The sequence below is a fragment of the Anomaloglossus baeobatrachus genome, chromosome 7 (genome assembly GCF_048569485.1).
Source record: "Anomaloglossus baeobatrachus isolate aAnoBae1 chromosome 7, aAnoBae1.hap1, whole genome shotgun sequence".
In the NCBI taxonomy this organism is placed as follows: Eukaryota; Metazoa; Chordata; class Amphibia; order Anura; family Aromobatidae; genus Anomaloglossus; species Anomaloglossus baeobatrachus.
In genome coordinates this window covers 287,370,344-287,398,230 of record NC_134359.1, presented here as the reverse complement: position 1 = coordinate 287,398,230, position 27,887 = coordinate 287,370,344, and the positions used below count along the sequence as shown (strand labels likewise).

The 27,887-nt window shown below is 45.1% G+C and overlaps 1 protein-coding gene across 1 annotated transcript; it reads left to right on the top strand.

Moving 5' to 3' along the window:
• The first annotated feature begins 263 nt into the window (after positions 1-263).
• On the top strand, positions 264-27,887 carry C1QTNF8 (C1q and TNF related 8). The gene is made up of 5 exons (XM_075319460.1): positions 264-419; positions 4,456-4,565; positions 4,708-4,770; positions 24,305-24,540; positions 27,207-27,887. The coding sequence occupies exons 3-5, from the start codon at positions 4,745-4,747 to the stop codon at positions 27,752-27,754; spliced, it is 810 nt and encodes a 269-aa protein (XP_075175575.1). The 5' UTR covers positions 264-419; positions 4,456-4,565; positions 4,708-4,744; the 3' UTR covers positions 27,755-27,887.

Sequence of the window (27,887 nt, the reverse complement as noted above, 5' to 3'; positions counted from 1 at the left end):
TTATAATGAATCTTATTCCAAGCATAATATATTATCCGTAGCTCCTTCCGCTCCGGCTTCTGCCTCCTGAGGATTTTTGCATGGATATTTTTGCACAGTTGGGTATTAGAAAAAATTGCAATCCTCTTGTGCAAAAATCTCTTTATGTGTTGTGGTTGTGCACCCCTCGCGGTCACGGCTGCGCGGCTCTCAGCGCTCCTCTCCTCTCCTGTCTTATTTTGTCTCATTATCATAGCTATTTCTATCATAACAAACCATTTCTGGAGGAGCAGCCGGATGTCCCAAGTGACCCCGTGTGGAGATGCCGCCCCCGGCCAGCCCTAGCATGCAACACTCCAGCAACAACTGTCAGGGATTAAGGATCTGTGTTTCCAGCGGCTCCGGAGGACAAGGCCTGAACATCTGCTCCTGGTCCTCAGGTGAGTCTGCAGTGCATGCTGGGAGTTGTACAATGCATCAGGGCTGCTGTTCTCGCTACGTGGGCAAACTTTGTGCAAAAACTTCTGTTGTATATTATTGTATCAGTCCTATTCGTGTTACATAGTTTCCTTCCTTTATAGCCTCTCTGTCTACCTCTCTAGGGGGCAGTGCCGTGTCCATCATGTCTCCTAATCAAGGGTCTCTGGGACTCTGGTGGATCCTTTGACGACCACTCCTAGTCCTGGCCCTGCTCCTCTAAGCCCCACACCTACTTTGCACCTCAAGAGTTACCTGCGACAACACAGTCAACTTCCAGTCCTAGTTGCCCTCTTACCACTCTACTGGAGGCACTGGGCTTGGTGGTTACACTCTAAATGAAAAGTCTCTAGATTGGTGGTTACTCGACTACTGGAGGCACTGGGCTTGGTGGTTACACTCTAAAACAAAAGTCTCTAGATTGGTGGTTACTCGTCTACTGGAGGCACTGGGCTTGGTGGTTACACTCTAAATGAAAAGTCTCTAGATTGGTGGTTACTCGTCTACTGGAGGCACTGGGCTTGGTGGTTACACTCTAAATGAAAAGTCTCTAGATTGGTGGTTACTCGTCTACTGGATGCACTGGGCTTGGTGGTTACACTCTAAAACAAAAGTCTCTAGATTGGTGGTTACTCGTCTACTGGAGGCACTGGGCTTGGTGGTTACACTCTAAATGAAAAGTCTCTAGATTGGTGGTTACTCGTCTACTAGAGGCACTGGGCTTGGTGGTTACACTCTAAAACAAAAGTCTCTAGATTGGTGGTTACACGTCTACTAGAGGCACTGGGCTTGGTGGTTACACTCTAAAACGACGAAAAGTCTCTAGATTGGGGGTTACACGTCTACTGGAGGCACTGGGCTTGGTGGTTACACTCTAAAACGACGAAAAGTCTCTAGATTGGTGGTTGCACTTCTTTCACAGGCACTGAGCTTGGCAGTTCCACAATAAGAGGAACAGTCTCTCTTGAAAGTTACATTTCTGTCAGATACCCTGGGCTTGATGGTTACACAATAAGAGGAACATCACCTCTTGGAATATACACTAGGATTGGCAGTTAAACAGTAAGAGGAATAGTCACACTTGATAGTTACACTTCTATCAGATACACTGGGCTTGATGTTTGCACGATGGAACATCCCCTCTTGGAGGTTACACTTCTTCCAGATACACTTGGATTGGCAGTTAAACAATAAGGAACAGTCACACTTGATAGTTACACTTCTATCAGATACTCTGTGCTTGATGGTTACACGATAAGAGGAACATCTCTTCTTGGAGGTTACACTTCTTCCAGATACACTTGGAACGAGGAGCAGTCTTTCTTGATAGTTACACTTCTATCAGATGCACTGTGCTTGATGGTTACACAATAAGAGGAACATCACCTCTTGGAGGTTATACTTCTTCCAGATACACTTGGATTGACAGTTAAACAATAAGGAACAATCACACTTGATAGTTACACTTCTATCAGATACACTGAGCTTGATGGTTACACGATAAGAACATCCTTTCTTGGAGGTTATATTTCTTCCAGATACACTTGGATTGGAAGTTACACAATAAAAGGGACAGTCATATGTGATAGTTATTAGTTACACTTCTATCAGATACCCTGAGCTTGATGGTTACACGATAAGAACATCCTTTCTTGGAGGTTACACTTCTTCCAGATACATTAGGATTGGCTGTTACACAATAAGAGGAAACGTCTCTCTTGACAGTTACACTTCTATCAGATACACTGGGCTTGGCAGTTACTCTCTTGACAGTTACACTTCTATCAGATACCCTGGTCTTGGCAATTACAAAATGATAGGAACAGCCTCTCTTGAAGGATAGACTTGTATTTGAGGCACTGAGCTTGGTGGTTACACCATACGTGGACTGATCTCTCTTGAAGGTTAAATTTCAGATCAGATACTCTGGCCTTGGCAGTTGCACAATAAGAGGTATAGTCTCTCTATGGCACTTGCCTGGTGGTTATACAGTAATAGGAACAGTCACCAGCTTGCTAGTTACATGTCACTTGGAGGCACTGGGCTTGGTGGTTACATGGCTTAGCAGGATTGGGATTTTTAATTGCTATAAAAAAAGGCTACTGCTTAGAAACGCATTCAACCTTTCAGCTCTTGGTCCACAACAATTTCTAAGGAAATATTTCTGTAGGTCACACACGACATTATGCAGTGATGATCTAACACTAGGTGTCGCTAGATACAATAGTGGAGGGGAGTATGATGTATGAACACTAGATGTCGCTAGTTACACTAGTGAAGGTGTAGTCAAACAAGCCAAAGGTCAGGAGCCGGAATTAGTATGTTACCAGGGAGAGAGCGGAGTCGAGGTCAGGATACAAGCCAGGGGTCTGGAAGCCAGGAAGACATGCCAGGTACAAAGGGAGACAGTGGAGCCGAGGTCAGGATGCAAGCTAGGGGTCTGGAAGCCAGGATGATGTCAGGTACAAAGAGAGAGAGTGGAGCCAAGGTCAGGATACAAGCCAGGGGTCTGGAAGCCAGGAAGACATGTCAGGTGCAAAGGGAAAGAACAGAGCCAAGGTCAGGATACAAGCCAGGAGTCTGGGAGTCAGGAAGACATGTCAGGTGCAAAGGGAAAGAACAGAGCCAAGGTCAGGATACAAGCCAGGAGTCTGGGAGTCAGGGAGTCAAGTCAAAATCGGGGACACAGGCAGAGGAGGGTACTAGGAAAGAGGTAGCAGGACAAGATCAAGATGGTCACTTACAGGAGCCAGAAACAACTGCTGCAACACAGAAACTATCACTGGTGGTGTTGCGGGTGAAATAGCTTCAAAATATAGCAGAGCAACCACTCGGAACGAGGCTCCAGCGAACAGGTGCCTCCCACAGAGTCCGAGACCGGTAACAATCAGACCACCGGGAAACAACACAAAACCAAGCATCAGCTCTGCAGGAGAGCACCACCAGTCAGAATCATGACAGTCCACCGCAATCCTTTCAGTAACAGTGGGTATTGCATACTCACATATATGGGGCAGAAGCTTAGGGTCAACTCATTCCCTTTACAGCAGTCTCAGGTCACAGTCAACCCCAGGGGGTCTCCAGGTGGGCATGGCCACTTGAAGGCCTTCATATTCCTTAGGCTAAAGTTGGCCAAGGCCACCAACATTGACGGAGTCTGCTTACAGTTTAATGAGTATGAGGGCCTCCCAACATAGATGATGTCAGGGGAGAGAAGGACATGACCTGCTGCCGATTCTTTAGTTTTTCCTGGAGATAAGCCACCACCAAAAGAGTTTGGCAGCAGATCTGTCGAAAAAAACGCAGCTGAGCAGAGCGTCCATATATACGGGGGATCAGGTGAGATAGCGGTCGGTGGATCGTTTGGCCAATAACTGTCTATTGTGAATAGTGGGCTTACCTTAGGCACTTCACATCACTTTGGGACCAATCCGACACTAAATATGTCCCATCACGTGTGAGCGTGATCGTCAAGCCTTGCATCTAATCCATGTGTCAAACTGGACTTAAATAGTCCAGGGTCAGAAAAACATTAACTTTCCTTCAAAAACAGCGCCACCTTTATATATGGTTGTGTCTGGTACTGCAGCTCATCTGAAAAAAAAAAAAAAAAAGTTAGGCTGCAGTACCAGACACGACCTGTGAAGAAGGGTGGCGCTGTTTGTAAAAGGAGGCAGTGATTTTATACAAACTATGTAATATTTAAAATAGGGGGAAATCTGATCCAATCACCCTGATTGTATAAGGATTATTATGTGTTATAGGACAGAAAAAGATGTTGTGTGAGTTACATGTAGCGACAAGTGTATATGGGGGCGTAGGTAAGTGCGGGAGCCAAGTCCTTGGCACCAGCCGGTTCACCCTTTATTGGCATGAGTGCTTATATCTGGAGCTGTGTTGTTGGCCCCCGGGGGCCGGCAGGGAATGGGATGATGATCGGAGAAGCTGCAAGTTCACAAGTGAGAGCCAAATCTAACACTTTTCACGTAACCTCTGCAGGAATCTCTGGCAGCCGAGTCCTGAGTTCCTGGAGAAGCCTCGGATCTGGAGCAGGAGGCGCTGACCGAGGCGGGGGGGTGACGAAACCTCCAAAATACCCTACAGGCGAGGTAAGAGCAGGGACCGCAGGCTGGAGAAGATGTCATCGTGGCTAGTAACACAGTCTGCACTTCTTTTTTTTTTTTTTTTTTTTTTTTTCCCGAAACCGCCACCAAGGGTGGAGTCCTAAAATCTGACAATGTCTTTTGTTAGGAACTAAGCAAACTGCAAACACCGCACCGATCAGTCCATGAAAACGGCTCGAATTTCCAAACCGTAAGTCATAATTATCATTATTATCATCCCTCTGTCCTGACCCGAAAACCCCTCAGATTTCAGAACTTTTGCTTTATAGGTTTTTGCAATGTTTTGACTTTGTGGCTTTTTGTTGTTTTTTGCTGTCTTTTTATGTTTCTTAAAGCGACAGTTCTTAGAAATGTTCCAGCACACGGCGCCATAAGGAAAAAAACAAAGGATTTTAACCCTATATTATCATCCGGACTTTTAAAAGTCCCATTTTATTGCTACGTGCGCCGCTTCTGCTGGGGCTTTTTTTATTGTGATGGAAAAAAAAGTGTCGAAAATCAGTTTGGAAAAATGAAAAAGTTTTTTACCTTCTATATCTTTTTGCGATGAAGGATTCCAGGCCACCTTTAATCCGCCCACCTACTTTGGGACACACGTACTCAACCCCTGCCCCCTTAAAGTCCGAGATCAAGTGTATGGATTGGCGGAAAACCAAGAGGCGGCGCTGTGACAACCTCGTGCACATTTATGCCAGATACGATAAATTGGCGCACGGGGATAGCATTTTTTTTTTAGCCACATCCCTATGGAGCTTCTCTTTTTTTGTGAGTTATAAGTTATCGTGTTTTTTCCATGTCACCAGGTCCAACGCTCATCGTGTTTTTCTCTGGTATTTCTTGGGATTTTAGGGTTAAACAGCGCTGCGCTCGGATGTCTGCTTTACATTAACATTTTCAGCACACATGACGTCCGTCTCCTTGAAGGATGACTACAAGAAGTTCTTTCCTGCTTCTTCTGAGACATGTTGGAGTAGAAAAAGCAGTGAATGGCGGCCGCAGTTTCCATTGTTGCAGACTATAGATTTGTAATTGTGAGGAGATCATCTTATAGATACAGCCATTATTAACCTGCTGCGATCTGCAATTCAGGACTCCACATTTATTGGCAAATTACAACCCCAGTGTAACAGCCGCAAACTAATAACTTTCCAAAAAGTTTCTAAAAATTTTCCAAAAAGTATCTAAAAACTTTCTAAAAGTATCTAAAAACTTTCTAAAAACTTTCCAAAAACTTTCTGAAAACTTTCTAAAACATTTCTAAAAACGTTCAAAAAACGTTCCAGAAACTTTCTAAAACCTTTCCGAAAACCTTCCAAAAACTTTACAAAATCTTTCTAAAAACTTTCCAAAAACTTTCCAAAAAGTTTCTAAAAAGTTTCTAAAAACTTTCTAAAAACTTTCCAAAACCTTTCTGAAAACTTTCCAAAAACGTTCTAAAAACGTTCTAAAAACTTTCTAAAAACTTTCCGAAAACTTTCTAAAAACTTTCCGAAAACTTTCTAAAAACTTTCTGAAAACTTTCCAAAAACTTTCTGAAAACGTTCTAAAAACTTTCCGAAAACTTTCTAAAAAATTTCCAAAAACGTCTTTCCAAAAACTTTCTAAAACCTTTCCGAAAACTTTCCAAAAACTTTCCAAAAACTTTCTAAAAAGTTGTGATGTTTGCTGATGGAAAGAGTCAATTCTGTCCGGGGCAAAATGCAAATTGTGGTGCCAAATATATAAACAACCATCTTATTAAGGCCACTTCCTCTATGTCCCTTATTTTCTCCCTCCGTGTCATTTTCCCATCCCCTAACTGTACACAGACACCAGAATGCTTCATCATTAGATGGAGCCCATGCACAAGAAACCTGAAAGTTTTAGTTTTTGGGAAGCTTTAGTGATGACAACTCTTACAGATGTTCCGGGAAGTTTGGTGCACCTCAAGGTTTTTTGGGTTCGGTTGAAAAATTAGTAGGGGCAGCTGCACCATAAACATAATTTTGTTTGTCTGATTCTGCTTAAATACGTTTTCTTTAATTGTCAAGTCTATAAGAGTGTTACCCCATGTAAAGCACCAGAATTGGAGCATCTAATGGATCTGCCACTTTTTGGGGGGACTGTGGGCTGCTATTTTTAGCCTTGGAAGGGCCAAATAACCATGGGCCTTCCCAGCCTGATAATACCAGCCCCCAGCTGTCTGCTTTCTCTTGACTGGTTATCAAAAATAGGACAGAGCCCACAATGTTTCATTAAAAAAATAATTTACAAAAATGGCGTGGGATCAAATTTATGATAACCAGCCAAAGTAAAGCTGACAGCTGGGGGTTGCAGCCCGCAGTTGTCTGCTTTACCTGTGCTGGTTATCAAAAATAGGCATGAGTCCACGTAAATACTTTTAATTTAGTCCCTTTGCACATTTGTTTGCAGGGAATTTCTCCCGTTTTGCTTTCTTTTGCCACCCCCCCAGCCCTTAATACAATTTTTTTTACAGTCAGTTTACTGCACAGAAGTTTAGGTCGTCTTTGAGTTATAAGTGATTCCGGGTGAAGTTCAGGTCAAGTCCTGGTTTCAAAACGAACTTTTTACTAAAGTCTGGCCAAACCCAGCAAACCCAGACTTCCATGGGTCCGCTCAGCCCATGCCCCAAGGTGCCCTATAAGGGTCTGATAATTGCCACCGTTAAAGCACAAGTCACTTAGAAGCTGAAGGGATTCAGTTTTCAACGAGAACAGAAGAAATACACAGGCAAAATAATTTCCAAAAATCGCCGGGTTTTCCTGAGTGTTTGTTTATTTTATAGCCTTCATTAATATGTATAAATTTAGGTGGTTCAAACATAATGGAAAATCGCGGAATTGCACACAGACCAATGTCAATCACTAGGAATCTTTAGTTATCCATGATCATGTCTCTATGTGGACACTCCTCAGTCACCACCACAGAAGCGCCATCTCCTGCCTCCGTACATACCGGAGCTTGTACGTCTGACGTCCATGAATAGTTGAACTATGGGTACTGTTATGCAGTTAGGTCCTTCTTCCTCTCTTGGAAACATCCGCTAATCTGTCCTCCCGAGGTTTTCATCTTGGTTTCTCTTGAGATCCCATCTCATCTGGATGACTTTCGTTACATCTGTAGTTATTGCAGTCGGGGGATTGTTTCCAGATGTCTGCTGACAGTTACGAGAGCAGCCTAGGAACCGTAGGATTGTAAACATGTTTGGAGACATCTGTAGGCAACGATGAGTCCATGTATGTACCACATGAAAGTCTATGAGGAGCAACTCAACCAAGGTCATTTGCTCTGGTCAAGAAATGCACAGTCTTCAGCAATGGTCTTCTGTCGTAAACCTGCATGCCCGATACTCTTTTTCTACTGTGTCGACCAGGGAAGGGGGTACTCGGTCCCGGGCGGTTGCAAATGGGAATGTCACTCTGGTGGCCGTTGCCCGGTCCCGTGCCCTGGGGTTTCTCTTGAAAAAAGGAAATTATTTGAAGTAGGGGTGAAAGTTAGTGTACGTGACGTCACCTGCGGGTTGCGGTTAAGGGTGTAGAACCGCTGCTGCTGAATGTGGGTACTCCCAGAGCTGGTGGTGGTTGCAGCGATGATGTTGGGCCCTCCACAGGTAGGGCGGTGCCTGAGAGATGTGAGGGGCAATAACGGAGACCACATCAGGTCGTCATGAACAGTCTCTACTCACTCAGACCCTCGGATTACTGGTTCAGGTCCCATGGAGTATCAGTGCCAATGTAGAGACCCAGGTTGCTCTGTCCTCGGCACTCTCTGTAGATTGAGTCCCCGTAGCGTGGAGCGTTTGGGGCCCGACTGTCCTATTTGGGGGTAACAGTCTCTTTCTCTGTACGGCGAGCAATGCGGACCCTGTGGGGAGGTAAGTGTCCGAACCCCGATCCTAGTTTACTGCTGATGCCCCCGGATTATTGGGTTCGGTGAAGTCCATGAAGGTGTCCTCACCGTGTAGGTGATTATCAAGCCGTGTAGAACTGGTGCCTGATCTAGGGCCCTGTGCCCCGTGCATGCTCCAGTCCCAGCGGTACCTATCCGTACCCATCCTGGCGACCTTTCTCCCATGCCCCCGGGTCACCGTTTCACGGACCCAGCTCCAGCACGTCCGCACACTTCACTGTGTGTCACTGTTCTCTCAACTGACTGTCCCCTTCTACCAGGCTGGCTAATCACTGGACTCATTCCTAACTCTAGGCAACCATCCCCTTTCTGGATTAACCCCATATGCCCAGTGTGGACTGGAGAGCTAGGATCTTTTGGTTGTGCTTTGGTGGTATCGGCACTGGTATTCCAGGTCCCAAGAGGATGCAGTTCCTTGTAGTGCCCTGAGTGGCTCAGAGGCGCTACACTACGACCAATGAGTCAGTTTCCGACCATGTAATGTTGCCTTGTACCTGGCACGGTGCTGATTCTGGTGGCCAATGGGTCATTTTTTTTCCTACCATATATCCTAAGGATAGGCCATCAATGTAAAAGTAGTGGACAACCCCTTTAAGCAAGTGATCCCATTGCTCACCCTCTCATATATCACCTCTTGATGAGTCCTCCCAACCATACAGCACGATCACGGTTGACTTCCTTTCTTTGACCTTGGACATTTTTGGTGGCTTCATAGCATAGTCCTGTGGTTGACATGGCTTCAACTCCATGCTCTTTCGGGGATCTACTGTTGTGGCTCTCATGGTGTACATGGACATGGCTGATAGAGAGATGGAAATGGGCCATGGAAAGGCTGGTATGGGACATGTGGTGTCCATAATGGAGATGGTTGAGCAGTTTAGAAACCTATTTGCATAAAGCCGCCCTACGTTTACAATACAGATCTCTTGGCTAGAGTGGAGAACATTTCTAAAGAGCGTCTCTCACTCAGGAGGACCCATCCTGTCCCGTATTACACAGACAAGCCATTGATATGAATGGACTCTGTGTAATGCTTAGTTTCACCAGAGATGGTGCTGCAGGGAAACTGAACACTTATAGCCAGGTTACCCTACAGATCACAGCTGATCACTGGAGGTCCCAGCCGGAGAATGTCTCAAAAGACCTTCAGGGATGGTGGAGAACCCCCTTGAAGATATCTGTATCAATGACGCTCCCTTTAAAACTTGACTTGCAGATACATTTCTGGAGGATGACATTGTCTTTTAATTAATGTCAATGCAGATGGTGGTTATGAAATCCTGGCGCCACTTGTGGTGTCTCAGGGGCATATTTAGGGTGGATCGTATTTGTACATTAGATAAAGCACATTCTGACGTCTTCTGCTTCATAACGAGTCGTCCGTGTTGTTGTTCTTTGCTGTAGCGGGAAAACAATGCACGAGAACATGTCTTGGTCTCGACGTCTGACAATGGCCGTGACCTTTATGTCAATGTTCAAAATTAGAAATGAGCAACTCTCCCGAAATTCATTTTACATAGAAATTATACTGGCTTGCTCCTCACCCATCCTGCTGCTGCCATAGCTCCTTACCTGTCCTAGGTTTACCCCTCATCCGTCCGTACTGCTGCCCTGCAGCTCCTTACCTGTCCTAGGTTTACCCCTCATCCGTCCGTACTGCTGCCTCGCAGCTCCTTACCTGTGTTAGGTTTGCCCCTCACCCATCCTGCTGCCACCCCTCCTCACCTGTCCTAGTCTTGCCCCTCACTGGTCCTGCCACCACCACAACTCCTCACCTGTCGTAGGTTTGCCCCTCACCCATCCTGCTGCCACACCTCCTCACCTATCCTAGTCTTGCCCCTCACTGGTCCTGCCACCACCACAGCTCATTACCTGTCCTAGACTGCACCTCGCCGGTCCTACCACCACTACAGCTTCTCACCTGTCGTAGGTTTGCCCCTCACCAGTTCTGCTGCCACCACAGCTCATCACCAGTCCTAAGCTTGCCCCTCATGCGACCTGCCACCCCCACAGCTCCTCACCTGTCCTAGGCTTGCCCCTCACTGGACCTGAAACCCCTGCAACTGCTCACCTGTTCTAGGCTTGCCCCTCACCGGACCTACCACCCCACAGCTCCTCACCTGTCCTAGGCTTTCCCATTAGTCATCCTGCCACCATCACAGCTCTTCACTTGCCCTAATCTTGCCCCTTACTGGTCCTGCTGCCACCACAGCTCCTAAACAGTTCTAGACTTGCCCCTAACCGGTCCTGCCACCACCACAGCTCCATACCCATCGGAAGTTTGCCCCCCACTAGTCCTGCTGCCATCATAGCTCCTCACGTGTGCTAATTGTGCCCCTCACAAGTCCTGCCACTACCACTGCTCCTGTTTAGGCTTGCCCCACCATTTCTGCTGCCACCACAGCTTCTCACCAGTCCAAGGCTTGCCCCTCACTGGTCCTGCTGCAACCATAGCTCCTCACCTTTCCAAGGTTTGCTCCTCACCAGTCCTGCCACCACAATAGTTCCTCAACATTCCTAAGCTTGCCCCTCATTGGTCCTGCTGCCACCACAGCTCCTCACCAGTCCTAAGCTTGCCCCTAACCGGTTCTGCTGCCACCACAGCTCCTCACCTGTCCTAATCTTGCCCCTTACTGGTTCTGTTGCCACTACAGCTCTTAACCATTTCTAGACTTGCCCCTAACCGGTCCTGCTACCACCACAGCTACATACCCATCATAGTTTTGCACTCCATCAGTCCTGCCACCACCACAGCTCCTCACCTGTCCTAGGCTTGCACCTCTCCAGTCCTGCTGCCACCACAGCCCCTCACCTGTCCTAGGCTTGCAACTTACCAGTCCTGCCACTACTACTACTCCTCTCCCATCCTAGGTTTGCTTCTCACTGGTCCTACCACTACTACAGCTCCTCTCCTGTCCTAGGCTTCCCCCTTTACCATGTCTGCTACTACAGCTTCTCACCTGTTCTAGGCTTGCCCCTCACCACTTCTGCCTCCACCACAGCTCCTCACATGTCCTAGGCTTGCCCCTTTACCACGTCTGCTACTACAGCTTCTCACCTGTCCTAGGCTTGCCCCTTACCACTTCTGCCTCCACCACATCTCCTCACCTGTCCTAGGCTTGCCCCTCACCACTTCTGCCTCCACCACAGCTCCTCACATGTCCTAGGCTTGCCCCTTTACCACGTCTGCTACTACAGCTTCTCACCTGTCCTAGGCTTGCCCCTTACCACTTCTGCCTCCACCACATCTCCTCACCTGTCCTAGGCTTGCCCCTCACCACTTCTGCCTCCACCACAGCTCCTCACATGTCCTAGGCTTGCCCCTTTACCACGTCTGCTACTACAGCTTCTCACATGTCCTAGGCTTGCCCCTTTACCACGTCTGCTACTACAGCTTCTCACATGTCCTAGGCTTGCCCCTTTACCACGTCTGCTACTACAGCTTCTCACATTTCCTAGGCTTGCCCCTCACCACGTCTGACTTCACCACATCTCCTCACCTGTCCTAGGCTTGCCCCTCATGAATCCTGCTGCCGCCACAGCTTCTCATTTCTGTGATCTTTCATTGTTGACTAAGCCTCATGACGACAATGTGGTCACCTGGGGTGTGACATGTGTTGTCAGAAAAGAGAGTGTGAGAATACATGTGATTGATGTGCATCACACCCCACCTGATCGAATAGTGGCGCCTAGTCTACAGTGGAAGATCCCAGATGGAGGACGAGAAGTGTGGAAGACCAGAGAAGAGAAGAGCAAAGACCAAAGCAAGTGGGGTACTTGGCAAGTCACAGTAGCAGTGGTGGCACCAGTGTGGGGCAAACCTACGATGGATAAGCTTAATTGTCTATCATTGTTTAACCCCTTCCTGGACCTATAAAGATTCCAGTTGGCCACCAGTTGATATATTTTTGCAAATCAAATCCTGAAAATGTGGAATTCTTCCTTACATTAGGCCGAATCTGTGGGGTGTTGGGACGTGTGATCACTTTATCATTGCACTGGATGGACTGCGTCACAAGTGGAATGTGAAGGTTACTGCCAAATATGAGGAATCTGGCCGTACAGCAAAACAAATCCGAAGAAAAATGTGAAGCCATTGACCTGAGGTTCAGACAAGACGTCCTGGTGTCTGTAAAGGAGCACACTTCATCATCTCAGCAGTTTGTAAAAATATCTGCACCCCTCTGCCTCATTATTATTAAAAAAAAATAACTATTGTGGCATTTTATGGCTCATCCACTTAGAACAGCATTTTTTCAGATTATAAGGTGTTTTATTGCTAAGGCCTCCAATGATCAACTGATAGCAAGTGCTCATCTCCCCTGCAGTGCCCCCGGAGGGGAGATGAAGCAATTACACAGCATGAAAATGTCAGGTCCTCCAAGGTGAGAAGCACTTATCCCCAAAAGATCCCCCTCCAGCCTCCATTTAACCTCTAGTTGCCTCTGGATCCATCCTCCTCTAATTTTGGTGCTCATGCTTGAACATGGGCAGTATCTACCATCCCAGTCTTCTGCCATGTGTGTCATCATAGCTACATGTGTGTTTATGCCGATCTGTTAATTAGTTTACAGCAGAGATCGACAGTTCTGCACTCTGCCCTGCTCTGCCTGCACAGCAGAGATTGTAATAACTCAGCACAGCAGAGCAGAGATATACAGGGCTGAGTTATGTTTACTGCTGACACATCACTGACGTGAAACTGCAAATGTTGCTGTGTTGATGCATATAGCAAAAGATCTGCCATATGAATCAATTGAGTGTTATCTTTTGCTTTATGCATCAATATTGTGACATCTTCGCCATATGAGTTGATAGGGTGGCATCTGCTGCCATTTGCGTCAACAGAGCAACATCTTTTGCCATATGCATCAACAGAGTAGCTTCTTCTGCAATATGCATCAACAAAGCAACATCTTTTGCCATATGCATGAACACAGTAGCTTCTTCTGCAATATGCATCAATAGATCAAAATCCATACGCATCAACAAATTCCATATGCATCAACAGAGTAGCTTCTGCAATATGCAGCAATAGAGCAACATCTTTTGCCAAATGCATCAACAGGGTAGCTTCTTCTGCATTATGCATTAACAGAGCAACATCTTTTGCCATATGCATCAACAGTGTAGCTTCTTCTGCAATATGCACCAACAGAGCAAAATCTTTTGCCATTTGCATCAACAGAGTAGCTTATTCTGCAATATACATCAACAGAACAAAATCTTTTGCCATATGCATCAACAAAGTAGCTTATTCAGCAATATGCATCAACAGAGCAACATCTTTTGCCATGCATATAAACAGAGTAGCTTCTTCTGCAATATGCATCAACAGACCAAAATCTTTTGCCATATGCATCAACAAAATAGCTTCTTCAGCAATATGCATCAACAGAGCAACATCTTTTGCCATACATATAAACAGAGTAGCTTCTTCTGCAATATGCACCATTAGAGCAACATTTTTTTCCATTTGCATCAACAGAGTAGCTTCTTCTGCAATATGCATCAACAGGGCAAAAACATTTGCCATATGCATCAACAGAGTAGCTTCATCCGCAATATGCATCAACAGGGCAAAATCTTTTGCCATATGCATCAACAGAGTAGCTTCTTCTGCAATATGCATCAATAGAGCAAAATCTTTTGCCATATGCATCAACAGAGTAGCTTCTTCTGCAATATGCAACAACAGAGCAAAATCTTTTGCCATATGCATCAACAGAGTAGCTTCTTTCCAATATGCATCAACAGAGCAACATCTTTTGCCATATGCATCAACAGAGTAGCTTCTTCTGCAATATGCATCAATAGAGCAATATTTTTTGCCATATGCATCAACAGAGTAACTTCTTCTTAAATATGTGTAAACACTGCAACATCTTTTGCCATATGCATCAACAGAGTAACTTTTTCAGCAATATGCATCAACAGAGCAACATACTTTGCCATATGTATAAACAGAGTAGCTTCTTCTGCAGTATGCATCAGCCGAGCAGTATTTTCTATAATGTGCACCAAGAGAGCGCCATCTTCTGTCATAGGCATCAACAAACTGCTATCTTCTGCCATAGGCATCTGCAAAGCAGGATTTGCAGTTTAACCTAATTGATCTCTCAGCAGCTGGCAACAAACATAGTTCAACCCTATTGTGTCAGATCAGCTGTGCTTTGTTATTACAAGCCCCTTCGTGCAGACAGAGATGAGCAGATTGCAGGACTGTTGATCTATGCTGGAAACCAGCTAAAACATGAATGATGTAAAAACACATGCAACTATACTAACCTAGATGGCAGAAGATTAAACTGAACAAATAGACCTCTGTTCAGTACTGCACAATTCACATAAGAATAGAATGCATTCTACACATAGCTGATAGTCTAGCTTGATGATGTGCCGAGCTGAGCATTGAGCTGTGCTGGAAGCCAATGATATTTTACATATTTATTAGTCAGCTTTCTTGCAGTCAGTAATTCTGAGAGCTGGGACTAGTCAAGAGCACATAGGAAAGGGGGAGGGCTCTGCAGCACCGAGAAGAAGCAAGGTGCTGTAGAAAAATGTTTTTTAGCAGTGAAAAAATAGGACCGTACATTCAGCTATGTGAAGCTGGAAGTACGGGGTAGAGATGGAAGAAGATGCAAAGGTACAATAAATAATTTTTATGGTGGGCTTGGTCTATGTCACGGTTCCAATTTGCACTGTATCTTGTGTGCCATGACGTGCTGTTATGCTTCTCCATGCCGAGCTTTTTGCCTTGAGATGCTTGGCTATTTTGCACTCCTGTGGACGGATTGCTTCTCTGCACCGGGTCTGTCGCTGGTGCTGGGAGGGGCTTGCTCACATGCTTCTCGTTCAGGGTAATTTCTCTGCTTTATCAAGGAGCATACTCGCCTGGAATAATGCCAGTCGTATTGCCTGGTTCAGCAGTAAGTGTTTTCTGCTCCTGTTTGTGTCCGGTTCTGATCTTGGCTACTCGATCCTGGACTATTACTGACTCTGCTTTGCCTACCCCTCTTGACCTTGCTGTTACCTCCTGGCTTCTGACCTGACCTCCTCCTGACCTCGTCTCTGCCTGCTCCCTGTAGCCCATACATACTCTCCTGTTATCCTGACCCTCGGCCTGCATCTTGACCTTGTTTCTGCCTACTCCCTGTGTGTTGCTTTTACCTCCTGGCTTCTGACTTCAGACCTCCTCCTGACCCCGTCTCTGCCTGCTCCCTATATCTCAAAAGTACTCTCCTGGTTTCCTGACCCTCGGCCTGTATCTTGATCTTGTTTCTGCCTGCTCCCTGTGTGTTGTCTTACCTCCTGGCTTCTGACCTTGGACCTCCTCCTGCCCTCGTCTCTGCCTGCTCCCTGTATCTCAAAAGTACTCTCCTGGTGTCCTGACCCTCGGCCTGTATCTTGACCTTGTTTCTGCCAACTCCCTGTGTGTTGTTGTTACGTCCTGGCTTCTGACCTCAGACCTCCTCCTGACCTCCTCTCTGCCTGCTCCCTATATCTCATAAATACTATCCTGGTAACCTGACCCTCGGTCTGTAGCTTGACCTTGTTTCTGCCTGCTCCCTGTGTGTTGTCGTTACCTTCTGGCTTCTGGCCTCGGACCTCCTCCAGACCTCATCTTTGAATTTTCTTACAACTTAATATGGGTCACAAGTCCTATTTTCTTATAAAAAAAATCTCCAAATCCACAGGAAATTGTTTCTACCACTAGAGAAAGCTAACAATAGCGATCCATAATTATGTCTGCAGTGAGCTCCCTCTAGTGGTGGCTACTAACAATAGAGATCCATAAATATGACTGAAGAGAGCTCCCTCTAGTGGTGGCTACTAACAATAGAGATCCATAAATATGTCTGCAGAGAGTTCCCTCTAGTGGTGGCTACTAACAATAGAGATCCATAAATATGTCTGCAAAGAGCTCCCTCTAGTGGTGGCTACTAACAATAGAGATCTATAGATATGTCTGCAGTGAGCTCCCTCTAGTGGTGGCTACTAACAATAGAGATCCATAAATATGTCTGCAGAGAGCTCCCTCTAGTGGTGGCTACTAACAATAGAGATCCATAAATATGTCTGCAGAGAGTTCCATCTAGTGGTGGCTACTAACAATAGAGATCCATAAATATGTCTGCAGAGAGCTCCCTCTAGTGGTGGCTACTAACAATAGAGATCCATAAATATGTCTGCAGAGAGTTCCCTCTAGGGGTGGCTACTAACAATAGAGATCCATAAATATGTCTGCAGAGAGTTCCCTCTAGTGGTGGCTACTAACAATAGAGATCCATAAATATGTCTGCAGAGAGCTCCCTCTAGTGGTGGCTACTAACAATAGAGATCCATAGATATGTCTGCAGTGAGCTCCCTCTAGTGGTGGCTACTAACAATAGAGATCCATAAATATGTCTGCAGAGAGTTCCCTCTAGGGGTGGCTACTAACAATAGAGATCCATAAATATGTCTGCAGAGAGCTCCCCCTAGTCGTGGCTACTAACAATAGAGATCCATAAATATGTCTGCAGAGAGCTCCCTCTAGTGGTGGCTACTAACAATAGAGATCCATAAATATGTCTGCAGAAAGCTCCCTCTAGGGGTGGCTACTAACATTAGAGATCCATAAATATGTCTGCAGTGAGCTCCCTCTAGAGGTGGCTACTAACAATAGAGATCCATAAATATGTCTGCAGAGAGCTCCCTCTAGTGGTGGCTACTAGCAATAGAGATCCATAAATATGTCTGCAGAGAGCTCCCTCTAGTGGTGACTACTAACAATAGAGATCCATAAATATGTCTGCAGAGAGCTCCCTCTAGGGGTGGCTACTAACATTAGAGATCCATAAATATGTCTGCAGTGAGCTCCCTCTAGTGGTGGCTACTAACAATAGAGATCCATAAATATGTCTGCAGTGAGCTCCCTCTAGTGGTGGCTACTAACAATAGAGATCCATAAATATGTCTGCAGTGAGCTCCCTCTAGTGGTGGCTTCTAACAATAGAGATCCATAAATATGTCTGCAGAGAGCTCCCTCTAGTGGTGGTTACTAACAATAAAAATCCATAAATATGTCTGCAGTGAGCTGAGCTCCCTCTAGTGGTGGCTACTAACAATAGAGATCCATAGATATGTCTGCAGAGAGCTCCCTCTAGTGGTGGCTACTAACAATAGAGATCCATAAATATGTCTGCAGTGAGCTCCCTCTAGTGGTGGCTACTAACAATAGAGATCCATAAATATGTCTGCAGTGAGCTCCCTCTAGTGGTGGCTTCTAACAATAGAGATCCATAAATATGTCTGCAGAGAGCTCCCTCTAGTGGTGGTTACTAACAATAAAAATCCATAAATATGTCTGCAGTGAGCTGAGCTCCCTCTAGTGGTGGCTACTAACAATAGAGATCCATAAATATGTCTGCAGAGAGCTCCCTCTAGTGGTGACTACTAGCAATAGAGATCCATAAATATGTCTGCAGAGAGCTCCCTCTAGTGGTGACTACTAACAATAGAGATCCATAAATATGTCTGCAGAGAGCTCCCTCTAGGGGTGGCTACTAACATTAGAGATCCATAAATATGTCTGCAGTGAGCTCCCTCTAGTGGTGGCTACTAACAATAGAGATCCATAAATATGTCTGCAGTGAGCTCCCTCTAGTGGTGGCTACTAACAATAGAGATCCATAAATATGTCTGCAGTGAGCTCCCTCTAGTGGTGGCTTCTAACAATAGAGATCCATAAATATGTCTGCAGAGAGCTCCCTCTAGTGGTGGTTACTAACAATAAAAATCCATAAATATGTCTGCAGTGAGCTGAGCTCCCTCTAGTGGTGGCTACTAACAATAGAGATCCATAGATATGTCTGCAGAGAGCTCCCTCTAGTGGTGGCTACTAACAATAGAGATCCATAAATATGTCTGCAGTGAGCTCCCTCTAGTGGTGGCTACTAACAATAGAGATCCATAAATATGTCTGCAGTGAGCTCCCTCTAGTGGTGGCTTCTAACAATAGAGATCCATAAATATGTCTGCAGAGAGCTCCCTCTAGTGGTGGTTACTAACAATAAAAATCCATAAATATGTCTGCAGTGAGCTGAGCTCCCTCTAGTGGTGGCTACTAACAATAGAGATCCATAAATATGTCTGCAGAGAGCTCCCTCTAGTGGTGACTACTAGCAATAGAGATCCATAAATATGTCTGCAGAGAGCTCCCTCTAGTGGTGACTACTAACAATAGAGATCCATAAATATGTCTGCAGAGAGCTCCCTCTAGGGGTGGCTACTAACATTAGAGATCCATAAATATGTCTGCAGTGAGCTCCCTCTAGTGGTGGCTACTAACAATAGAGATCCATAAATATGTCTGCAGTGAGCTCCCTCTAGTGGTGGCTACTAACAATAGAGATCCATAAATATGTCTGCAGTGAGCTCCCTCTAGTGGTGGCTTCTAACAATAGAGATCCATAAATATGTCTGCAGAGAGCTCCCTCTAGTGGTGGTTACTAACAATAAAAATCCATAAATATGTCTGCAGTGAGCTGAGCTCCCTCTAGTGGTGGCTACTAACAATAGAGATCCATAGATATGTCTGCAGAGAGCTCCCTCTAGTGGTGGCTACTAACAATAGAGATCCATAACCTCTCTACTAACCAAAATACCACAATGTTTGTCTGCTATTTCATCCTTCTCTGCACGATTCCTAAAACTTAACATGGACAAAACAGAGTTTATTGCCTTTCCTCCTCCTCACTCACCTCCTCCAACAAGCCTTTCCATCAAACTTGATGGTTGCTCACTCACCCCAGTCTCACAAGCTCGTTGCCTTGGAGTAACCCTCGACTCTGCTCTATCCTTCAAGCCACACATCCAAGCCCTCTTCAACTCATGCCGATTACAACTCAAAAATATCTCCCGGATCCGTGCTTTTCTTAACCAAGAATCTTCAAAAACATTAGTGCATGCCCTCATCATCTCCCGCCTCGACTACTGCAACCTCCTGCTCTCTGGCCTCCCTTCCAACACTCTTGCACCCCTCCAATCTATCCTAAACTCTGCAGCCCGCTTAATCCACCTCTCCCCTCGCTACTCCCCAGCCTCGCCACTCTGCCAATCCCTTCACTGGCTTCCCATCGCCCAACGACTCCAGTTCAAAACATTAACCATGACATACAAAGCCATGCACAACCTGTCTCCTCCCTACATCTGTGACCTAGTCTCCCGGTACCTACCTGCACGCAACCTTAGATCCTCACAAGATCTTCTTCTCTGCTCCTCTCTTATTTCCTCTTCCCACAATCGTGTACAAGATTTCTCCCGTGCATCCCCCATACTCTGGAACGCTCTACCTCAGCACATCAGACTCTCCACTACCGTGGAAAGCTTCAAGAGGAACCTCAAGACCCACCTCTTCCAACAAGCCTACAACCTACAATAGCCCTCAGCCCAGTAGACCACTGCGCAACCAGCTCTGTCCTCACCTATTGTACCATCACCCATTCCCTGTAGACTGTGAGCCCTCGCGGGCAGGGTCCTCTCTCCTCCTATACCAGTCTGTCTTGTACTGTTAATGATTGTTGTACGTATACCCTCTTTCACTTGTAAAGCGCCATGGAATAAATGGCGCCATAATAATAAATAATAATAATAATAATCCATAAATATGTCTGCAGTGAGCTCCCTCTAGTGGTGGCTACTAACAATAGAGATCCATAAATATGTCTGCAGTGAGCTCCCTCTAGTGGTGGCTTCTAACAATAGAGATCCATAAATATGTCTGCAGAGAGCTCCCTCTAGTGGTGGTTACTAACAATAAAAATCCATAAATATGTCTGCAGTGAGCTGAGCTCCCTCTAGTGGTGGCTACTAACAATAGAGATCCATAAATATGTCTGCAGTGAGCTCCCTCTAGTGGTGGCTACTAACAATAGAGATCCATAAATATGTCTGCAGTGAGCTCCCTCTAGTGGTGGCTTCTAACAATAGAGATCCATAAATATGTCTGCAGAGAGCTCCCTCTAGTGGTGGCTACTAACAATAGAGATCCATAAATATGTCTGCAGTGAGCTCCCTCTAGTGGTGGCTACTAACAATAGAGATCCATAAATATGTCTGCAGTGAGCTCCCTCTAGTGGTGGCTACTAACAATAGAGATCCATAAATATGTCTACAGTGAGCTCCCTCTAGTGGTGGCTTCTAACAATAGAGATCCATAAATATGTCTGCAGTGAGCTCCCTCTAGTGGTGGCTACTAACAATAAAGATCCATAAATATGTCTGCAGTGAGCTCCCTCTAGTGGTGGCTTCTAACAATAGAGATCCATAAATATGTCTGCAGTGAGCTCCCTCTAGTGGTGGCTACTAACAATAGAGATCCATAAATATCTGTGCAGTGAGCTCCCTCTAGTGGTGGCTACTAACAATAGAGATCCATAAATATGTCTGCAGAGAGCTCCCTCTAGGGGTGGCTACTAACAATAGAGATCCATAAATATGTCTGCAGTGAGCTCCCTCTAGTGGTGGCTACTAACAATAGAGATCCATAAATATGTCTGCAGTGAGCTCCCTCTAGTGGTGGCTACTAACAATAGAGATCCATAAATATGTCTGCAGTGAGCTCCCTCTAGTGGTGGCTACTAACAATAGAGATCCATAAATATGTCTGCAGTTAGCTCCCTCTAGTGGTGGTTACTAACAATAGAGATCCATAAATATGTCTGCAGAGAGCTCCCTCTAGTGGTGGCTACTAACAATAGAGATCCATAAATATGTCTGCAGTGAGCTCCCTCTAGTGGTGGCTACTAACAATAGAGATCCATAAATATGTCTGCAGTGAGCTCCCTCTAGTGGTGGCTACTAACAATAGAGATCCATTAATATGTGTGCAGTGAGCTCCCTCTAGTGGTGGCTTCTAACAATAGAGATCCATAAATATGTCTGCAGTTAGCTCCCTCTAGTGGTGGCTACTAACAATAAAGATCCATAAATATGTCTGCAGAGAGCTCCCTCTAGTGGTGGCTACTAACAATAGAGATCCATAAATATGTCTGCAGTGAGCTCCCTCTAGTGGTGGCTTCTAACAATAGAGATCCATAAATATGTCTGCAGAGAGCTCCCTCTAGTGGTGGCTACTAACAATAGAGATCCATAAATATGTCTGCAGTGAGCTCCCTCTAGTGGTGGCTACTAACAATAGAGATCCATAAATATGTCTGCAGTGAGCTCCCTCTAGTGGTGGCTTCTAACAATAGAGATCCATAAATATGTCTGCAGAGAGCTCCCCCTAGTCGTGGCTACTAGCAATAGAGATCCAAAAATATGTCTGCAGTGAGCTCCCTCTAGTGGTGGCTACTAACAATAAAGATCCATAAATATGTCTGCAGAGAGCTCCCTCTAGTGGTGGCTACTAACAATAGAGATCCATAAATATGTCTGCAGTTAGCTCCCTCTAGTGGTGGCTTCTAACAATAGAGATCCATAAATATGTCTGCAGAGAGCTCCCCCTAGTCGTGGCTACTAACAATAGAGATCCATAAATATTTCTGCAGTGAGCTCCCTCTAGTGGTGGCTAATAACAATAGAGATCCATAAATGTCTGCACAGAGCTCCTTCTAGTGGTGGCTACTAACAATAGAGATCCATAAATATTTCTGCAGTGAGCGCCCTCTAGTGGTGGCTAATAACAATAGAGATCCATAAATATGTCTGCAGTGAGCTCCCTCTAGTGGTGGCTACTAACAATAGAGATCCATAAATATGTCTGTAGTGAGCTCCCTCTAGTGGTGGCTACTAACAATAAAGATCCATAAATATGTCTGCAGTTAGCTCCCTCTAGTGGTGGCTTCTAACAATAAAGATCCATAAATATGTCTGTAGAGAGCTCCCTCTAGTGGTGGCTTCTAACAATAAAGATCCATAAATATGTCTGCAGAGAGCTCCCTCTAGTGGTGGCTATCGGTAATCAGAATTGTATGGAACGAGCCTATGCTATAATAGTTGTAATAATGAGTAAGCCTGGTGGGATCAAGAGGATAAACCCAGTTTTCTACAACCTTTAAGTCAGGAGCTTGTAGAAAATTTGTTGATTGTTTGCACCCCCTGCCCCTTTAAGAAACTTGATTGTCTGCACCCGCTGTCCCTTTAAGAAACATTTGCATTATTCTAGTCTTATCCTGTCTGTCTCCGGTTACTTGAAGCCACATCAAAACATCTTCTGTCTGTAGACAAGTATTATAAATTCTGCAAATGGAAGAATGGAACAGCGGGAACAAGGAACAACCTGTTCATCATCCCCTCGTTACTTCTATTCACACACAGCTACTTATTATTTTCTAAAAAAAGTTCTTTAACTTTTAGAAAACTCAAACTTTTCATTGTACGGGAGGAACACACCTGCCATACAAAAAAAGGGAGATGATTATCTTCCAAAGTGCGATGGCGCTAATGCCTTAAAGGGACCCGAGAAGAGCGGATGAAGCGCCGACTGTTTTCAAAACCCTCAATCAAAAGCAGATGGGATCTAAAGGGAAATTGTCCTCCGGCTAAATGGTTTGGACGGTGTTTGAACTCACACAGACTGCTCTTGTTAGTGAGCGCAGCGCCGCCCCGGGACAAATTGTGTCTGATAAGTTTAAAAAAAAAAAGTGGGATTCTAATATGAAAAGGCATACTGAAACCTGGAGGGTGGGATGTAAAATATTTATCTCCTGGACACCAGGGCATTTATTGAGTGGATAAAGGTCACTGGAAAAAAAAATTACTACTTCTATAGCGGTAAGAACGCTGCCTGAGCTACTGTAGATCATATGGAATGAGAAAAACGTGCAGAGCCTATGGAGAAATGATTTATATTACTCCTTCAGGGTATATTTTCTACTTAAAGGGTTTTTTATCCATTTCATAAGTTAGTATTTTCGGATAGAGCTTGTAAATACGAGCAATTTTGCAATTTACTGCTTGTTAAAATTTTGAGCCGTTCTTGAGATATTAACACTTTTCCTTTTGTTTACATCTCGTTGCCTAGGAGACCGACCACCTCTGCCAGACAGCAAAACATACACGATGCTTGTAAGCTCTTTTCTATCAAGTTTTAAGTGATGTTTTTAAGCTGGCCGGGATTGTTAGAGCGCGCTGTTACATCCTAGCCCTGGATAACTTTGATGAAGTGCTGACAATCTAGATCAAAGAGGTGGTCGGTCTCCTAGGCAACGAGTTGTAAACAAAAGAAAAATGTTAATAACTCAAGAACGGATGGAAATTTTAACATGCAGTAAATTGCAAAATTGCTTGTTTTTACAAGATCTATCCGATAAGATCTATCTATGAAGAGGTTGAATAACCCCTTTAATTAGAAAATATATCCTAGATGGGTAATATAAGTTATATATATCTCTGTATGACCTTATATGATTGTATATTACCAATGAGGGAAGTGTTCTGCCAAGTTCTCAATTTATGAATATAAGAGTTTCTGGCCTGAACACTGGATCTTTGTTTATTTCAAGGTCGAAAAAGCTGAAAAACTTCTCATTCGACATCTGGTTCATGTGTTCCCTAAATAGAAATGAGAGTTGTGCTTCTGGGATTAATACTATTAACTATGTCCTTGTACCAAAATAAATACAGTCACGTCTGCCTGAGAAATATTTTTTTTTATGTAATCACCTTTTTCCACCACTAGGGGCGATCTGGAGGCAGTTGTGTAAGGTTTATATTGGCCTACTGAGCCCCCTAGTGGTGGCAAAAGGTAGTTGATATTTTTGTAATGACATAGTCTTCTCTGGTAAGTGAGCATCATCACTTCTACATTATTTCTCATATTATTTCAGCACAAGACCTGTGATGTATTTCCCGGTGGTCGTCATCTTAACATCTCTCGTGTCGGTTGATGCCGCTGCGCCAAGAACGTTTCTATGGCAGGAAGTTGGAAACCCTTCATGTGTTCGCTGCTGTGGAGCCGCCTCCGAGGAGCCTGCGGAGCCCCCCAAGAAGAGCCGAGTTAAGGAATATGTGGTCCATCCAATGCCAAGAGTCCAGCCTCGTATAGAGATGACTATTCTTAAAGGTGAGGCGTGAAGATTGTGAGGTTAAAGGGATATGGTCACATTACACAACAAAGGACATGTACTTTGGGACTCCCATTCTCATGAACAGTAGGGGGTCCCAGCTTAGACTACATCAGTATAACATTTATAGATGATATATGTTGTTTATCAAGTCCAAAATTCAGTGACTCCCAGGTGACATCTTTTCTAATTATAGTCATTCCCTCATTTACTTTTTGTCTCCACCTGACCCAGACCATTATGACACCTTCCAGCCATGACTTGCATCTGCATAATTTGCCGCACAGACATCTCTGATTCCTTGATCTTCCAATCTCCTCACTACCTTCTACTATCCCCAAGTCCTTTAAGACCACCATTCTCATCCATACACAGGACTTGTACTTTGGGACTCCCATTCTTGATGGACTTTGGGACTCCCATTCTCATGAACAGTAGGAAGTCGCAGCTGTTAGACCCCATCAGTGTTATGCGGGCGTCACACGAGACGAGCTATCGAGCGATGCATCGTCGGGGTCACGGTTTTCGTGGCGCACATCCGGCATCGTTTGTGACGTCGTTTCGTGTGACACCTCCGAGTGACGCAGAATCGCTCACAAATTGTGAGTCGTGTACTCGTCGCTTATTTTTAAAAAATTGTTTATTTTTAATGGCGCCGGTTGTTTATCGTACCTCGGTAGCACACAACGCTCGATGAACACAGCTTACCTGCGTCCCGCGGCTCCCGCCGGCAATGCTGAAAGAAGGAGGTGGGCGGGATGTTACATCCCGCTCATCTCCGCCCCTCCGCGTCTATTGACCGGCGGCTGTGTGATGTCGCTGTGACGCCGAACGTCCCTCCCCCTTCAGAAAGTGGATGTTCGCCGCCCACAGCGAGGTCGCTCAGCAGGTACGTACGTGTGACAGGGGTTTAACGACTTTGTGCGCCACGGGCAACTAATTGCCCGTGGCGCACAAACGACGGGGGCAGGTACGATCGCTCGTGCAATCGCACGATAGATCATACCATGTGAAGCCCGCATTACTTTTATAGATTATATATTTTGTTTATAAGTCCAAAATTCAGTGACTCTCAGGTGACATCCTTTCTAATGATAGTTGTTCACTCATTCACTTTTTTCTCCACCTGACCCAGACCATTATGACAGCTTCTTCCAACCATGACTTGTATCTGCATCTCTTATTTCTAGATCTTCCGATCTCCTCACTACCTTTTACTATCCCCAAATCCTTTAAGACCACCATTCCCATTAACAAAAAGGACTCTGGGACTGCCATTCTCACAAACAGTAGGGGATCCCAGCTCTTAGACTCCCAGCAGTATTACATTTATAGATGATAAATGTTGTATATAGAGTACAAAATTCAGTGATTCCCAGGTGACATCCTTTCTAATTGTTCACTTTTTGTCCACCTGACCCAGACCATTATGACTACTTCTTCCAGCCCGTTCCCTCGTTCACTTTTTTCTCCACCCGACCCAGAAAATTATGACTACTTCTTCCAACCCTTTCCTTCATCCGCTTTTTTTCTCCACCTGACCCAGACCGTTATCACAACTTCCTCTTTATCTGCATAATTTTCTACGCAGACATCTCTGATTCCTTGATCTTCCAATCTCCTCACTACCTTCTACAAAAATCTTTAATCCCTCTTGATAAATATAGTAAAATTGTTGCTCTTTGTGCCCCCTTATTGGAAGACGTGAACCTAAGTGCCAGTAAACAATGGCGGCTCACTTTTGTGCCTACACATAGTGGTCTTTTGTGCCCCCTTAACACAAATCAAACATCACTTAACCTTGTCCTCATGCTGAGCTGGTCACTGTCACACACGTGACTAGTAGGGTATACCTAGAAACCCCCCAGAAGATGTTACAACACACAGGGAATACAGGGGTCACGATACAATGGAGGTCCCTGCTGGTAGGGAGAGGGGTGACAGGACACCTCAAGCTGAATCCTGAACTCCCTAGTGTGCCTATACAGGCTCCTGCAACCTGTCTCCGAGCCGCATACCTTAATCCTCAGCTAGCCCTACGCTCACCCTGGCTAGTGAGCAGACTGAACAGTCACCCTGGCTAGTGAGCAGGACAATGAGGTCACTAGACTCGCCACTACAATACAGAAACACAAAGGTAGGAATACAAACAGGAGAAATAGACATGCAAAGGAAAAACACTCCAGATGGATTCAATGCAGTAAACAGATCACATGACTTAAATATTGAAAGGGAGTGAGCTCAAAGAGCTGCACCTGAGATTGGAAGCTACAGCCAGCAGCCAGGCAGGACCAAAGAGATGTTATCAAATAACAGCAAGGCGCTGTGACCGTCTGACACCAGATTCATGCGGTGTGTCCCCCGAGTGAGATACACTCATGATACTCACAACCCAAAAGTGAGAGTTAAGTGGTGGGGTGGGGACCTCAGGGCTCCCTGCTCCACCATTGTTTTTTTTTACCAGAACTAGACCACAGCACAAACATTTTAGGTCAAGTGTCCCAGATGTCCTTTCTTATGTTGATTATTGTCATAACATTCTTCACACTTCCCAACCATTCTTGACCTGATCTTGAAGGGTCGGTTCTTAGTAATTACCATTTGTCATGTTGTCATAAACCAAAACAAAATCCTCCCGAAAAATTAATTGGAACTCATTTTCCAGGTGACAAAGGTGAATTGGGTGGAAAAGGGCCCCCAGGAGTTTCAGGAAAAGAAGGTGAACAAGGAACTCAAGGATCACAAGGTTTTAAGGGTCAAAAGGGCCATACGGGTCCACCTGGGTACTCCTGCAAGATCCAATACGCAGCATTTTCGGTGGCTCGTCGTAAATCCCTGCACAGCACGGAATATTTCCAAACTGTTGTATTCGACACGGCATTTGTGAACCTTTACGATCACTTCAACATGTTCTCCGGAACCTTCGTCTGCTACATTCCGGGGATCTACTTCTTCAACCTCAATGTTCATACGTGGAACTTAAAGGAGACCTATCTGCACATCATGAAGAACAGCGAAGAGATGGCCATATTGTACGCGCAACCGAGCGACCGCAGCATCATGCAGAGTCAAAGCCTTATGCTCCATCTGAAGGAGAAGGACGAGGTCTACGTGCGGATATTCAAAAGAGAACGCGAGAACGCCATATATAACGATGAGACTGACGTCTATATCATCTTCAACGGCCATCTGGTCAAGGACATGGATGACTGAGTATTCATAGCGCCAAACAGTGCCAAAGGAGGAGACCGAAACAACAACACCCAAAGTCTACAGCAACAGTATTATTATCTGCGGAATAAATATTCAAGACGTTTGTAAATAATAAATATTATATTATCAGGAA

Coding starts and splice junctions, on each gene's coding strand:
- C1QTNF8 (XM_075319460.1), top strand. CDS start 4,745: ATGAAAACGGCTCGAATTTCCAAACC. Junction 4,771..24,304: donor ACGGCTCGAATTTCCAAACC/GTAAGTCATAAT, acceptor ATATTATTTCAG/CACAAGACCTGTGATGTATT. Junction 24,541..27,206: donor AGAGATGACTATTCTTAAAG/GTGAGGCGTGAA, acceptor CTCATTTTCCAG/GTGACAAAGGTGAATTGGGT.